At 44.1% G+C, this 17,358-nt stretch overlaps 1 protein-coding gene across 9 annotated transcripts in view; it reads right to left on the bottom strand.

Annotated features, from left to right (window-relative positions):
• LOC138250922 (major histocompatibility complex class I-related gene protein-like) overlaps positions 1-17,358 on the bottom strand; it is a 687,827-nt gene that overhangs the window by 626,711 nt on the left and 43,758 nt on the right. For all 9 annotated transcript variants that reach the window (XM_069205605.1, XM_069205614.1, XM_069205610.1 and 6 more), the window contains exons 4-5: positions 12,902-12,982; positions 6,782-6,862 (exon numbers count right to left, since the gene is read on the bottom strand). In XM_069205605.1, the coding sequence (XP_069061706.1) occupies positions 6,782-6,862; positions 12,902-12,982 (162 nt within the window). The remainder of the gene's footprint in view (positions 1-6,781; positions 6,863-12,901; positions 12,983-17,358) is intronic.

Here is a 17,358-nt window from a genome sequence, read left to right as displayed (position 1 = left end):
GTAACTAACTGTGAAGTTTGTGCTCGTACCAAGACAAGTCATTCAAAACCAAAAGGACTGTTACATCCTATCCCAACTCCACTCCGACCTTGGGAACACATATCAATAGACTTTATTACAGGACTGCCAGTTGTTCAACATCACTCAGTAATCCTTGTAGTGGTAGATAGTCTCACCAAATATGCACATTTTATTGCTTGCAGGAAATTGCCTACCTCCAGTGAATTGGCAACAATACTTTTAAATCGAGCGGTCCGTTATCATGGCTTACCAAAAGTAATTCTCTTCGATTGAGGATCACAATTTGCCTCTAAATTCTGGAAACCGTGGTGCAAAATGTTGCAAGTTACATCTACATTATCTACCAGTCATCATCCTCAGATGGATTGCCAAACTGAGAGACTAAATCAAACATTGAAACAATATTTGCTTGCTTACGCTGAAAAAGCACACCATTCTTTGGTATCAATGCTTTGGTTAGCTGAACTGGCCTACAATAACTCGTATCATACTTCCACTTCAGCAACACCCTTTTTTTGGTTTATTTGGTTATCACCAAGATAGTTTGTCAATCACAATTCCACAAGAAAGTTCACTTACACCAGCGGTGTCAGAAACAATACGACAACTCCATCAAACCCAGAAACAAATCCAGCAACATCTAAACAAAGCAAAACAAAAGTATAAAAAACATTATGACAAAAAACATTGTGAGGGACCACAATATAAGCCAGGAGATAGAGTGTGGCTTTCCACACGCCACATTGATTTCAAGAAAAGACATATGTTTAATCCCAAATATATAGGTCCTTACACAGTTCTTCAACAGATCAATCCAGTAACCTATAAACTACAGCTACCAAAATCACTATGTATTCATCCAATGTTTCATACTTCTCTCCTGAAAAGAGCATTCCAGGAAATTCGCTCTCGACCAACTCCAGTACAAGGAGAATTGGAATACGAAGTAAAACAGGTTCTGGATTAAAAATTTAGAGGTCGTACTCTCTGGTATCTAATATCTTGGAAAGGGTATGGTCCAGAGAACGACTCATGGGTCTCAGCATCTGACATTCATGCTCCACGACTAGTGCAGCGTTTTCACTGCCTAAACCCAGACAAGCCAGGTCCTAGAACACGTTCGGGAGGGGGAAGTACTGTCAACACCAGGACAGTGCGCACTCTACGGGCAGCATAATGCAAAATGACAAACCTTATGCAATGTAATAATTCATGCTTTATGTGTTGATATTGTATATTAACCTTTTGCATTGCAGGAATTTATCTTGAAATGTCATTAATGCTGTTTGTGATGTATTGTTCATTTTCAAGGATTTGCTGTAGGAATACAGGGTGTGGTTAGGGTGTGGTCTCTATTCTGAGCCTTTCTAGATGTCTTTCCTGCAGCCTGGCTGGGTGTGGCATGTCGGCGGGGCTTCGGTCTATTTAAGGGACCCAGCCCAGCTCCACGTGCTCACTATTCAGAGGTCCCGGTGAAGAACAGCAGCATTTCACTGAACTCCTGTTCCTGAGGCCTACTTAGGCATTTACCTGGCCCTCTCCTCAATTATTTTGCTGATCTTCAAGCAGGGCGGTAAGGCGGAGGTCGGGGAAGGCCCCAACTCAGTTTCTAGAAGCATTTGAGTTTTGGCCTAGTAACTTACAGTGTGCGCGATTCATTCTTGGCAATTAACCCTTGTAGTTCGGGTCGGCAGAGTGCGCGATCATTTTGAGGCATTTGAATCTTGATGGTTGAATCGGCAACAGTGTGCGCGATTCATTCTTGGCAATTCACCCTTGCAGTTCGGATCGGCAGAGTGCGCAATCATTTCGAGGCATTTGAATCTTGATGGTTGAATCGTCAACAGTGTGCGTGATTCATTCTTGTCAATTAACCCTTGCAGTTCAGATCGGTAGAGTGCGCAATCATTTCAGGTATTTGAGTCTTGATGCGCAGTCTGGCAATAAGGTGCGCAATAATTTCTGGGCAATTGAATCTTGAAACTCAGACCAAACAGAGTGTGATCTTTCTAGACAAAACAAATGTAGTCAGTTTACCTCTTATTCAGTATCATTCATGAATCCTATAGCAGTTGATTCTTTGGAAACAAATGTACTCTATAATTCTTGTTATTGCTATTCTAAGGACTAACTTGAGAGAGTTCAATGTTCAGAGTAGATGATTATAAGAAGATGTCATTTTGAAAACGCTCATACGAAAGTCTGCGTAATTCTTCTTTTATTTCCAGGTATCCAGAGTTAAAAAGGTCATGTTATTGAAAAGTTCTTGATCTCTCATGTTATTAGAGTATAGATAATTAAAACAAAGTTCATGAAGATTAATGTGAATAACCTTGCTATTGTGTTCTCAACTCTTGCTTCCACAGTTCTCCTTCCCCACTGTTCCCAACCTAAAACCCCATCCCCCACTTGGCCATTCTTTAACTCTGTGCTATGATAGCTAGTAGAGTTTGGAGCTGCCAAGACGTGGACATATTGGGAACAGACACTAACCCCGATGATCCGCTCTCACTGACAGCCTGGCCAGAAAGTGTGGGTGATGGCCCCAGTGGAGCCAAGGCCTCTCCAGGACTAGTGGACTGGGCCTTTTGAGGTGGTGGAGCACAAGAATGATGTCATCTATCTGGTGAACTTGCGGACTCTTTGGAACACTTTGAGGGTCCTACATTTAAACCGCCTCAAGCCTCACTTTGAGAGGACAGAGGTGACAATGCTCCTAGCCACAGATGATGGGGTGGAGGAAGAGAGTGAGCCTCTTCCTGACCTCTTATCTGCTAAGGAGAAAGATGGGTCTGTGGAGGGTGTGAACCTCTTTCCCTCACTGACACCAGAGCAACAGAGGGACTGTCACCAGGTGTTGGGACAGTTTGTCTTATTGTATTCCTTGATCCCAGGGGTCACTCATTTGTGTACCCATGTTGAGGACACTGGGAACAGTCCACCTGTGAAACTTAAAGTTTACAGGGTGACTGACAAGGTTAGGGCCAACATTAAAGATGAGGTCTCCAAAATGTTAGCTCTTGGGGTTATTGAGGTTTCCAGTAGGCATTGGGCCAGTCCTGTGGTCTTGGTCCCAAAAGCTGCTGCCCATGGATCCACTCCATAACTTAGGTTCTGTGCGGAATATAGGGGTCTCAGTGCGGTCACAAAGACTGACGCACACCCCATCCCCCAAGCTGATGAGCTCATTGATCGGTTTGGGGCTACCAAATATCTCAGCACATTTGACTTAATGTCTGGATACTGGCAGATTGCTCTGACCGAGTGGGCTAAGGAGAGGTCTGCATTTTCTACCCCAGATGGGCACTACCAGTTTAGGGTGATGCCTTTTGGGGTGAAAAATGCCCCTGCCACCTTTCAGAGGCTGGCTAACTAAGTGTTGGCTGGATTGCATGATTTCACTGCAGCCTAACTGGATGGCATTGCTGTGTTCAGCTCCACTTGAGAGGAAAACTTGCAGCACCTCTGCAAAGTGTTAGAGGCTCTGCAGAAGGAAGGCCTCACTATTAAGGCTAGTAAGTGCCAAATATGGCAGGGTTCTGTGATGTACTTGGGACACCAGGTGGGGAGTGGCCAGGTGGCACCTCTACGGCCAAAGATTTTTACCATTCTGGCTTGGGAGCCTCCTGAGACCCAATATGAGGTGAGAGCCTTTTTAGGTCTCATAGAACACTACAGGAGGTTTAAGGGATATGGCACCATGTGAGAAATTAGCATCTTTCTTGCATTGTTACCCACATTTTTGGCCTGTTTGTCAGTGTGTTTGACTGTGTCGCTGATATCTTGCTAACCAGGACCCCAGTGCTTATGCTCTCTCCCCTTTAAATTTGGTTGTTGGATACTGTTAACACAGTATTCCACTCATAATTGGCATACTGGTGCTCTCTTATAAGTCCCTAGTATATGGTACCTAGGTACCCAGGGCATTTGGGTTCCAGGGGATCCCCATGGGCTGCAGCATTACGTTTGCCACCCGTAGGGAGACCATGCAAACGCTTTTACCAGACTGCCATTGCAGCCAGGGGGGAATGATGCAAGGACCTTTCACTGCCATTTACACTTCACCAGGTCACTTATAAGTCACCTATATGTCAGGTATTTCAACCCTGAAGGCTAGGTGCAAACTGCCTGTGTGTGAGGGCACCCCTGCACTAGCAGAGGTACTCCCACATCGTCCAGGACCATTTTAACAGACTTTGTGAGTACGAGGACACCTTTTTACGCATGCACTGGACATAAGTCAATAGCTATGTCCAGCTGAATAATAGTAACTCTGAATATGGCCATTTAGGTGTCTAACATCTTGGAATTATACCCCAATGCTGATTCTAGCATTGGTTGTATAATTACACACACTCTGGGGGATCCACAGTGGACCCCCAATACTGCCATACCAGCCTTCTGAGGTTTTCCAGACAGCCTCAACTGCTTCCACCTAACAGACAGATGTCTGCCCTCCTGTTTCTTGAGCAGCTCAGGCCCAGGAAGGCAGAACAAAGCATTTCCTTTGGGAGAGGGGTGTTAACCCTCTCCCTTTGGAAATAGGTGTTACAGGCATGGGAGGGGTAGCCTCCCATAGCCTCCGGAAATTGTTTGAAGGGCACATATGGTGCCCTCCTTGCATAATCTAGTCTACACCGGTTCAGGGACCTCCAGACCCTCCTCTGGCACAAAACTGGACAAAGGAAAGGGGAGTGACCACTCCCCTGTCCATCACCACCCCGGGGGTGGTGCCCAGAGCACCTCCAGAGAGTCCCAGGGTTTTGGCATCTTGGGTTCCAAGGTGGTGGGGCACTCTGGGAGCACCTGAGTGGCCAGTGCCAGAAGGTGACGTCAGAAACCCCCCATGATAGGTGCTTACATAGGTAGCTGACCAATCCACCTTTCAGGGCTATTTAGGGTCTCTCCTCTGGGTGTTTCCTCAGATTCGGATTGCAAGACTCCAGGAGGAATCCTCTACATCCTTTACTTCACCTTCTACCGATACAACTGCATCAGGACCCTCCAGGAACTCCTCAAACTGCAACAAAGAAGCAAAGATGACTTCGGCAACATTGTATCTTCAGGCCGGCCAGCAACTGCAACTGTTTCCAGGTCGTGCATCCTTAGAGGACTGCCAGTCTTCAGCCTACACTAGAAGAACAAAGAAATCTCCCTTGAAGTGAAGGAGTCACTTCCCTGCTTCAGCAGGTGCTCCTCTGCAGCGACGACCATTGGTGTGGGTCCCCTCTCCTGACAAAGTGCATGGATCCAGCAACACGGTGGTGGACTGCAGTGGTTTTGATGGTTTTGAGGTCAGCTGTCCAACTTTGGTGGAGTTATGGCCTTGCCTCCCCACGCAAGACAGTACACCCGTGCACCACATGTTTTGCAGTTGCCAAGGCTTGTGTGCGACCTTCCACGAACTTCTTCGTGCACAGCACAGTTCCGGCCCCCAGCACTCCTTCCTGTGACGGACAGCTTCCTGAGTGGTTCTCCGGTGGCGTGGGATCCCTTTGTATAGTGTTGCGTGGGCCTCCATTTGTACCTTCTTGGTCCCCGTGCTGTGAGACTCCTCTGCACAGTGCCTGGTCCTCTGAGGGCTCTCTGAGTTGCTGAGAGCCCTCTCTGTCTCCCCCTCCTGTGTAGAGTCCATCAGGCCCCTCCTGGTCCCGGGTAACGCCATTTTGTGCTACGGCGTGCTTTGCATATGCTAAGGCTTCTTGCCATAATGCAGCGACGCAAACCAGACTGCAATCATCCATCCAGTGTGGGATATCATCTGCACCAACCAGGAACCCACATCCATATTCTTGGGTGCAGTACTGACTTTTCTCCTTCACAGGTGGTTCTTCTTTTGCACTTTCATCTGAGTTATCAGGGGCTCCTGTTCTCCCTTGACTCTTCAGTGCCTCTTGGACTTGATCCCCTTCTTTCACAGGTCTTCAGGTCCAGGAATATATCATTGGTGTCTTGCAGTCTCTTCTGGTTCTTGCATAATCTTCTATCACATGTTCTTGTGTGTTCTATGAAACTTACTGTGATTTACTCCTACTTTCCTGGGCTCTGGGGTGGGTTCTATTACTTACCTTTGGTGTTACACTCCCAGCACCCCTGGGATTCTCCTTTTGACAGCACAGTGCCAAATCCTGCTTGAGAGGTCTGTAAGGGACATGTAACACTTGGGGCACACTTGAAAATGAGAGACCAGGAGGCCAAGACAGTTCTTGAGTATTGCCTCTCTGGTTGCTGAACAACCCTGCTTTTGTCCCACCAGACTTCTAACTCTGGGTTTGTGGATGTACAGTGCCTGCTTCAAGCTGGAGTTTAATGTTAGTGTCATGGTACCTGCTACATCTTGCACTACTGCACGCTCATAAACCACTGAGACCTTATGTCTTCTTCATATTGAGCAGTGCCCCCCTTCCTCCCCATTTTGTATATATGCTTTAATGTTATGGTATGTTTCACTGTTCCCAGGTGGCAGTAGCAGGAACTTCGGTGTTACTGAATTGCAGAATTATCTGGTGGGAATGGACTTGTGCTGGACAGGGAAACAGGTGAGGCATGTATGAATGGATCCTCGTGCTGAGCATGGAAACTGTGGTAACACTAGGCACATGCACACTGGCCTCCGTGTGAGCACATCACACACTGATTCAGTGCTACACACGCGAATGCCTGCTGATCAAATGTCTCGCACTGCACCGGTGGTTACCCCTAGTTTAACCCCACCCTGGCCCAATACGAGCACTTAGCCTCTTCGGATTTCCCCACTCACTTGTAGTCCTGGCGTGGGGCTCCTCGGGTAGGGGACTCCATCCGCTTCCGCTGCCTGACATCGAGACTTCAGCCACTTGCCCTGCGACGAAAAGACAAAAAGAAAGAAAGGTATTCATAGTAAAGAGAGAAGTGTTCCAGGATATGGACTCTGCTTGTTCCTTCTAGTGACAGATACAAGCACTCACTCTTTGGCATGCTGGGTTAATAACCTCACTGTCTTGCCTATGAACGATGGCAACGCCATTTGACTCTTAAGGAACCTATTACTCAGACACTTGTGTCTTTTAACCCATGCCTCTAATATGTACTAAAATAGGATGAGTTATCCAAGAGATTATGAACATTATACTTTATGATATTTCTATGAACAGTCAGATAGATAACCAGTGAAATCATAAATGCAGGTAGTGAACTGTGTTAATTTGTTTGCAGATTTCATGCATCCAATGGTTATGTGAAGTCAACAGTCGATGGATGTACGATGGAACAGCAACGGCATTTACAACCAATGCCTTTACAACAAAATTGTAACCACAGCTCAGACTTTACAACGCAAGTCATTAAAACAACTTTTTTTAATGACAAGCATGCCTGTACCATGTGCGCCTTTAACATGAAAGTATTTTACAGGTAAGTATAAACCTTTTTAAAAAAAAACATATATATAAATATACATATATATATATATATATATATATATATATATATATATATATATATATACACATACATATATACAGTATGTCCAGTTGAAGGCTATTGCCGAAACGCGTCGACAATTGGTTGGGACAGTGTGTGTTTGTTCTTTGCAGGCACTTTAGAGACTTTTTATAACTGCCATTTACTTATTTATACTTTTTTATGCGGTGTCAATTTAACCTGTATTTGAACCTTTTCAATAAATTGGAGCCGATGATATTGCATACAAGTGATTTTCAACTCCTCATTTCACAAGCTCGTCTGGATATTGTGCAGCCCTTTGGTGTGTGACCGAATTGCACCGTCTTTTTGAAAATTATATATATATACATATATATATATATATATATATATATATATAACTGCAATATATATTGCAGATCCTAAAAGAAAAAAGCTGCACTCCCACAGGTTCTATAGTTAAACTTCATTTATTTCTCCAAATGCCTCTGAATAGTTCTTCAGGTGCAGGGCTGCATCGGTATCGTGTACACTCACGCCAGGCGCTCGTGAAGTACCGACCTCGGGTCGTTATGTCTTCAAATGTACAGTACACACTCAGGAGCATAGTGTCCCCTCGCCCACTCCATGGCTTCACATGAATTTCTGGCCAGTGCCGGGCGCAGTAGCTAAGATGAATTTCAAAGCAGATGGTCCTAAAGCAACGCACTCTAGCTGCTGGTGCCAGCGTTAGGGTTAAGACCACAAACCTTGTTAATTGTAGATCCAAAAAGGAAAACACTATTCAGGGGCAGTTGGGGTCCGAGAGCTTAGTTTCGTGAATAGAATCATAGGATGAACTGAAATGCACTGGGACTGAAATGCACAAAAATTGTCAAAGAAGATCTCGAGGTGTGTGAGTGAACAAACTACTAATCCCTAAATGTCTTAATGCGTTGTGGCATGCTCTTTGGAGAAATAAATGAAGTTCAATTATAGAAGCTCGGGGAGTGTAGCGTTTGTCTTTTTGGATCTGCAATTAATGAGGGTTGTGGTCTTAACCCTAAACCTGCCACCATCAGCGAGAGAGCGTCACTTTAAGACCATTTGCTTTGAAATATATATGTAGATATATATATATATATATATATATATATATATATATATATATATATATATATATATATATATATGTACATATATAAATATATACACATATATATATGTAATGTGTTCACATTTACATTTCCTTTGTAAAAGCATACATGGTAAAGGCATACTCATAAAAAATTAACAGGTAAGTGTAAACCTATAGCTTCCTGAGTAGTTATCCGGCGGCATGGGATCCCTTTGAGTAGTGCTGTATGGGCCTCCTTTTGCACCTTCTTTGTCCCCTTGCTGTTGGACTCCTGTGCACGCTGCCTGGTCTTCTAAGGGCTCTCTGAGTTGCCGAGAGCCCCCTCTGTTTCCCCCTCCTGGGTAGAGGCCACCAGGTCCCTCCTAGTCTTGGACAGCGCCATTTTTCCCCCTAACTGCATGCTTTGTGTGCTAAGGCTTGTTGGCAGAATCCAGTAATGCAAACCAGGCTGCAATCATCCATCTGGCGTCGGACATCATCTGCACCAACCAGGAACTTGCATCCATCTTCCTGGGTGCAATACTGACTGTTCTGCTTCACCGGTGGTTCTTCTTTCCATCTTCATCTCGGTTAGCAGGGGCTCCTGTTCTCCCTGGACTCCTTAGTGCTTCTTGGACGGGGTCCCTTCTTCCACAAGTCTTCAGGTCCAGGAATCCATCATTAGTGTCTTGCAGTCTCTTCTGGTTCTTGCATAATCTTCTATCCCATGTTCTTGTGTGTTCTAGGAAACGTACTGTGATTTACTCCTGCTTTCCTGGGCTCTGGGGTGGGTTCTCCTACTTACCTTTGGTGTTACACTCCCAGCACCCCTCTACACACTATACTTGCCTAGGTGGGAAACCGATTTTCACATTCCACTATTTTAGTATATGGTTTGTGTTCCCCCTAGGCCCATTGCTATCCATTGTGATGTTCACTATTTGCACTGTTTTCTAACTGTTTTTACAGCTATTACTGAATTCTAGTGTATATACTGTGTTTATTACTTACCTCCTAAGGGAGTATAGTCTCTAAGGTATTTTTTGTAATTTGTGTCACCAAAATGAAGTGCCTTTATTTTGTAACACTGAGTATTTTCTTTCATGTGTGTAACTACTGTGTGACTACAGTAGTATTGCATGAGCTTTACATGTCTCCTAGATAAACCTTGGCTGCTCTGCTACAGCTATCCATAGACAGCCTGGCTTCAAGACACTGACTACATTTGACTAATAAGGGATAACTGGACCTCGTATAAGGTGTAAGTACCCTTGGTACCCACTACAAAATAGGCCAGCCTCCTACACACGATTGTTGCTACCTTAATAGAGTAAACTTCCAAGAAACTGCCAAAGAAAGTGTTCTGGACTGAGGCTTGCCAGACAGCTTTGGATGCCCTGAAGGCAGCCATGTGCAAGGCACCCGTGCTGAAGGCACCTGACTTCTCTAAAGAGTTTGTCATGCAGACTGATGCTTCAGAGCATGGTGTAGGAGCAGTGTTGTCACAGCTAATTGAAGAGAGCCTAGACCAGCCGGTAGCCTTCATTAGTAGGAGGTTACTTCTATTTTTTTCATATAAGTCACCACAGGTGCATTTTTCCAAAATTGTTGACACCTAGCCCGATCACAAAGATGGACAGAAAAGGGCATTTCCCTGTAGACTGATGGATGTAACTGGCCTAGACAAAATATAGGGGGAACAAAATATTGATAGGAGATACAGATTTTTTTTTTTGGATAACAAGTTCATAATCAACTAGAGTAATCTTCGCAAAGGACTCAAACAGCAGGTCTTCCTTATCCTGTTCAGTGTCAAAATGTAACCACAAAGGAAGGCAGTCCTCAGACCTATCAAAGTTAGAGCAGATTTTTCCCACTTTGTCATAGAAAAATGCAGTTCTCTGAAGTAATTACTCCACTATGAGATGGAAGCCTTGGCCTGTTTTTCGGTGATCAAACACTTAATGCTTTTTTGTCAGTATTCCTTTCACTGTAAGAACAGAGAAACAAAACTTTTTGTTTTTGTGATCTCTTTCAAATGCATTGAACGTATCAATCCCAGGATTTCTAGATGTCTATTAGGGTTAGAAGCATACAATTTTAAACTGGAATACCTTCCTGGTTCAGTGCATAGGGTAGCACTATCTAATGTGGCAACCCATCGAAGGTAGGGTTAGTGCTGAGAAACAATTGGATGACAATGTTCTGATACCAGCAATAGATGGTCTCAATGAAAGTGATTGGTTGGGCAGTGCTGAAAAAGATGAGTAACTTCATATATTGGAAGAATTCATCAAGACAGGTGGGCTGAATGTTCTAAAGATGTACCTGATCCAATAAGAGGATGTTGGATGTCAGAAATTAGTTAAACCAAGTGGGTAAGTAGGTACCAAAAAGCTAGACTATTTGCCCCACCTCCAGATGGCTGTCTAAGAAAATAAGTGACCAAGCTTGCAAGCATAGTAAGGGTAAGAATGTATGAAAGAACAGAGGGCCTGATTTAGAACTCAGTGAATGAGTTATTCCGTCACAGTGGTGACGGATTTCCTGTCCACCGTACTCTAAATTCCATTAAATTCTAAGGGATTTGGATTTCAGTGGACAGGCTATTTTTCTCCATTGTGATGGAGTAACCCGTCCGCCAAGTTATAAGTCAGGTCTTAAGTCTGATTACAGTTCAGGTGGCCTGAATGTACAACATCATTAGATGGAAGGTTAGAGACTTCATAGGATATACAGCTAGTGAGAAGTTTCTGCCAAGCCATGTATAAAGTTAGCTATAGATATTATTGGCCCAACTCAGCAAACATATTTGAATAGAATATATGTTATTCCATTAGTAGGTTACCATTCCAAAGGGGTAGAAGTTTTGCTTGTTCTTCACATCATCACCAGTGTCCACATAGATTTCTTACAAGCTTTTTTTCCTGCGGTAGGGCAGACCCAAGACCCTCATAACTGATACTGGGGTACAGTTTACTTTAAAGTTGACACAGAATTTCCTTTGTTATTGATGAGAAGAGCATTTCAGAACAGCTCTATACTTACCAAGAGCTAATGGCTAGTTGAGAGAGTCAACAGAATGATCAAAGTATACATTCAGTTAGCTGCATTCTGGGTAAACGAGTTGAAGACGCTATACTTGAGCTGTTATGGTATTTTCCATATTGCACCCAATATTGTTATAGATTTGGCTCCCTTTCTGTAGTTGAAGGGTAGACTCCCTGGTACCAAAAAGGTTTCTGCATGTTTGTTTGAGAGTGTTGGAATGAACATAGATATAGAATGAAAAATTGCCATGGAAAAAGAAAGAGTCATCAAATGAGATACAAAACAGTGCTGCAGTCGAGCTACAACCCCTGGTAGATGCTGGTTCTACTGTAGAGCTCCTGCAAGACCTCTATCCCAAGGAGCCCTCAGCACGTGTGGGAGTATTGGAGACCGTCTATGCCCCTTGATTCTTGCCCAGTATGGCACGTGCCAACCAAAAATTGACTATGTGGCGGTGGATGGCGCTGCCGACACTCATGCACACAGTGGCATGCTGCCCTGGGGGAACTTGAGTGAGCTGGCATATACTTTCACGGAAAGTGGGAACTAGAGATTATTCTAGCCTGCAATTAGCCATGATAGGTGTAAATTGCCTTTCAGGTGCAAACAGGATTACCTGAATGGACAGAGAGGACTCCTGCAGGGTGTGAACTGGGATTCTGCTTTTGACAGCACAGTGTCAAATCCTGCTTGAGAGGTCTGTAAGGGACATGTAACACTTGGGGCACACTTGAAAGTGAGAGAACAGGAGACCAAGACAGTTCTTGTGTATTGCCTCTCTGGTTGCTGAAGAACTCTGCTTTTGTCCCACCAGACTTCTAACTCTGGGTTTGTGAATGTACAGTGCCTGCTTCAAGCTGCAGTTTAATGTTAGTGTCATGGTACCTGCTACTTCTTGCAATACTGCACGCTCATAAGCCACTGAGACCTTATGTCCTCTTCATATTGATCAGTGCTCCCCTCCTCCCTATTGTGTATATTTTGTTATGCTTTACTGTTATGGTATGTTTCACTGTTCCCTGGTGGTAGTGGCAGGGGCTTCAGAGTGTTATTGAATTGCAGAATTATCTGGTGCTAAACAAGGAGACACGTGAGGCGCATGTACACAGAGCCTTGTGCTGAGCAAGGAAACTGTGGTAACATGAAGCACATGCAGACGGTCCCCCGTGTGAGCACAGTACGCACTGACTGAGTGCTCCAGGTGCAAATGCCTACTGACCAACAGTCTTGAGTTGCATGTGTGCTTTCCCGTATTTACACAACACCCTGGCCCAATACGAGCCGTCAGCCTCTTTAGATTTTCCCACTCACTTGTACTTTTGACGTAGGACTCTCCTAGTATTGGACTCCATCCGTTTCCGCTGCCCGACATCAAGACTTCTTCTGCTTCCGCTTCGAGGAATGGACAAAGAGAGAAAGGATTATTTTTCAGGTACTATGGCTCCATGGCTTGCAGAGTCCCATCAATAAACCAACAATAAACCAGGTAAAACAGTTTTGATTTTTGGCAGCACTGCAGAACTTACAGAAGCGCTTCTGGACAACTTGGTAATTAGTGACAGCGCACTGTCAGAACAGGGAACACTGACTCTGCCTTGGCATTCTGAGTAAAGAAATAAGTGCTCAGAGATAGTGACTCTGCTTTTTCCTTTTAGCAACAGATACAAGCACTCACTGTTTGGCGTACTGGGTTAAAAGTCCATTGTTTTGGACATATACTCTAGCAATGTCATTTGACTTTTAAAGAACTTATTTCAGACATTTGTGTGAGTTTATGTGTGTGATAACAATGAAGTCTGTGTTGTATTTTGCATGTGCCTGTGATCTGTACTGCAAAAGGGCGAGTGATCCAAGAGATCATGAACAGTTTTCTTTATGGTATGTCTGTGAAAAGTACAGTAGATAATCAGTGAAAATTATAAATGCTTGTAGTGAACTGTGGTAATTCTTTTTGCAGATTTCATGCGTCCAATGGTTAATGGAACTCCATAATCCTTTGATCCACAGTAGCCTAACACTCCAGTGAGCTGTGTATGTACCAGAATCTGATGGACCATATCCATTCAAGCAGCTGAAGGCGTAGAGAAGTACCCAGTGAACATTATTCTTTATATCTTCTCTCTCATCCCAAACCCCTTCTCTTAGGGGATTACCTCTGGTGCAGTGTACACATTGACTGCTACCTGAGCTAGTCCTCAATGGGATTTGGGGAATATCAGCACCCACCAGAACCAGTTGGAGTTCAGGTGAGTGGCTTACGAAAAAAGGTTTATCCACAAAAACTAGTGTTCCCTTTGGGCAACGACATGGGTGTCCACGAGCAATTACATCCAGGATATGGTCCTGGCTTTACCAGTGGACACTTCCGAGGTTGAGAAGTTAGCCACAGTCTTACAAAATTTACAATTGGAAATTCGAACTCTGAGTTAGAAGGAAAGTTAACCACAATGTAAACCTAGAGTCACTCAGTGGAGGGACACTACGCAAAAAGCCTCATCCCATCTTGAATATACATATATTTGAAGAAGCTTAAACCAAGGTTCCCTCTTTGTCACTAGCTCTCGAGCGATTTCATGGGAATTTCCCACAATTCACAATTTTAATGAGTCAATGCCAACAACACTTCACATGTAAATCCAAACCTTGCACAACAGATGCAGCCAGAGTGACCTTCATTATTTCTTACTTAGAAGGGGTGGCAGCAAATTGGGCAATTTCTTAACTGAAACTAATGATTCATTCCTATATAATTTTGCAGCATTTAAGGAAGCCATGACAAGACTCTTTGCAAAACATGTTTTTGTTAACTCTACTGATAACAAATTGCTTACCCTTCAACAGGAGGCTGTAGCTGAGCACACTTTTTTAGGAAGTGCGGGGCCAGGCTTTTCCCCTCGTTTGATAGCTCATATCCTAGGAACAATACACTAAGAAAGGCTATCTTGCTTTTCTTAAAATTAAATTTATAGCCGAAGGCTGCAAATCCCAAAATTATCCGATTGACCCTTGCAAGATGAATGTCGAGGGTGTCGTCAGTGAGATAGATATCATCCACATAGGATAAAGCATCGGAATCGAGCTTGTGCAAGATTGATGTTACACAGGCCGAAAACAGTCCTGGGCTGTTTTTATAGCCTTGTGGTAAATGACAAAAGCGTTACTGAGAGCCAAAGGAAAATGCACTGAGGTCCCTACTTTCATGTGCTAAATTCTGGCAGAAAAACCCATTAGAAATATAAAATGTAGTTTTATATTTTTTACGCACTATATTATTGATCAGCGCTGTGCTGTGTGAATTCTGTATAGCATATGTGCGTGTATGACTATTCAAGTGTCTATAATCAACCACTATTCTATATGAATGATCAGGTTTTGCAACGGGAAATAACGGATTATTCATTGCCGATGTACAGGGCTCAATTACTCCCTGGTATTCAAGTTGTGACAGTATCTCTGTCACTGGAGCTTTCGCTTCATGTTTAACAGGGTATTGTGGCTGCGGGTGCGGTGTAGACCGAACGGGAATAACATGACAAGGAGAGTCCTTGTCCCAAACTACATGATTACGGTATAATGCAGGTGCCTGCGCTAAAGCCCATTCAGCAGCATAGGCTCTTTTGTCTGCCTCCAGAACAAGAACGGAGAAAGAAGGCAAAATGACATCTTCCCCATGTGGGAGCTTGCGGACATGTTCAGTTGGCCAGTCTCTCTCGGCCAACAGGATATCACTAGTAAGTTCATCCCAAAATATTACACTAATAATGCGTTCCACGTCTCCCTCTATCTGAATTGTTAAATCATAAACCCGATCGGGTGGGAGAACGCGGCCATCCGCCGTCTCAACTGCGATGTAATCGCTAGTTGCTGTCGCATCCAGATGATCTTTCAGACTCTGGCGACATATTGTGACCTCTGCCGCGCTGTCCAACAGAGTCACTGCCCACCTCTTGTTCCTCAACAGTGTTCTCAATACTACTGGCATTTTTAACGGTCAGTGCTGCCACTTTCTTCTTTTTAAATTGTGGCTTTTGCTGAGGAGTCTTTTCTTCTTTTTTAATGGTAGACAGTGGCGAGTCTTTCTTTTCTTTCACGGATTCCGGACGTCGATCTTGACGGCCCCCTCTCTCGCTACGTTTATCCGGTGCGTCCTGAAAGTGACGTGAATCAGTATATCTGTCTGGAGTTCTAATGTTATCCCTATTCCTGAGATTATACCTCCTTTCGGAGTACTCCGGATGTGGAGAATCTGCTCTTTTATTTCTCCTGTCTTTGAAATCTTTTTGTTTGTCCCAGCGCTTTTTAGAGCCCTCTTGTGCTTGCTTTGTACCTTCCTTATGGGCGGTACTCGGTATGTCCAATTTTTTAGGTTTGGCTCCCAAACCATCCCGTCCTATACTAGTATACTAGTATAGGTATCGGAGATTATTTTCGGTAGCTGTCTCTCTTGTTCTATATTTGGAGTTTCCCGGAGATGCTGGCGTATTGCCAGTGCCACCGCTTCCCCTTTAATATTACTTAGTATTAACGAGGAGACGGCGTCAAAGTTACGCATCAATTTCATCCCCAGATCCAGGGCCGGAGCAGCCCCATGCTCATTTTGTATTTGTTTTAACACTTCCGGTAAATTGGCAAATGTAGGGGTACCATGTGTGGTAGTATAAACGGCAGCGAAGACTGTACCCCAAATGGCACATTCATCCACCGAGGGAACCATCCCGAACGGCAAGCACATAGTGAGCAATCTATGTTTCTCCTGTGGCCCCGTATGGGGGAACACAGCTTCCAGCTGATTTGTTTTCTGAGCAATCCAGAACGGTATTTTTTCCCGTTCCGTGGGCACTTTACCCATAATAGTATGCACTGTTTGTGGATTAATCCCAGTAGCCAATTGATATCCACCAGCTACTGGTGGTGCTGGACGCGCTGGTGTAGTGTTCAATGTTCGCATTACGAACTGAACCAATCGTCTATATAATGCCACTAATTCACTATATAATATTCGTAAATCTGCGATCGGCATAGTCTGTATGACCGGGTGAGGTGTATATGTGTGAAACATGGGCCATGTAGGACCTTCATTACTTAAAGGACCTAGCCTCACCCGTTGTAGTACATGCGGTAGGACGCCTTCAAACCAGTTCTGATGCTCTTGATATGTGAGCGATATTTCATGATACTGGTATGCTTCGTATCTTACTGGTACATTTGCAATGTCATATGTGTGAAATGTGGGCGTTCGTTGGTCAGCCTCAGGAAAGGCAACCCAACAGTAAATGTTTCTGTTTGGTATGCTTCAGTCGCTTCTATAATCAGAGTAACATCCCCGCCTCTTCTGTAAGGCCATGCGCTAATAAATGTTGTGTAAGTGCATGTCTAGCATTTGCAGGAATGTCTATGGTATTAGCCATAGTTGTTTAGAGAAACAGAACATCAAAATAGGGGAAGTTTTTCCTTTTGTGAGTTCGAGCTCGAACAACCTACAGCCTAATTAGGTGTTACCTGTTCAGCTGAGGAGGATTCTCCCAAAGACCACAGACGTCTCCGTATAATGGTACTGAGGGTACCTGTTGTCTGTGAGACAGTGATAGTCAGGGTATCCGTAAATTAGTGCCTAAACACCATCGTTGGTGGCGCCATGTCGTAGTTTGGACTCTTGCTCTGAGCAAGACTGCTGGTCTCAGGATGACAGTACTTTTGTTTGTAGGTGACTAAGTCTCTTCCTACAACTAGTTGTAACTGTTGTCCAAACCTTACCGGCTTACTAGCAG

The sequence above is a fragment of the Pleurodeles waltl genome, chromosome 1_2 (genome assembly GCF_031143425.1).
Source record: "Pleurodeles waltl isolate 20211129_DDA chromosome 1_2, aPleWal1.hap1.20221129, whole genome shotgun sequence".
NCBI classification, from domain to species: domain Eukaryota; kingdom Metazoa; phylum Chordata; class Amphibia; order Caudata; family Salamandridae; genus Pleurodeles; species Pleurodeles waltl.
The sequence above is the reverse complement of the archived record's forward strand: the minus strand, read 5'-3'. Positions and strand labels throughout refer to the sequence as shown.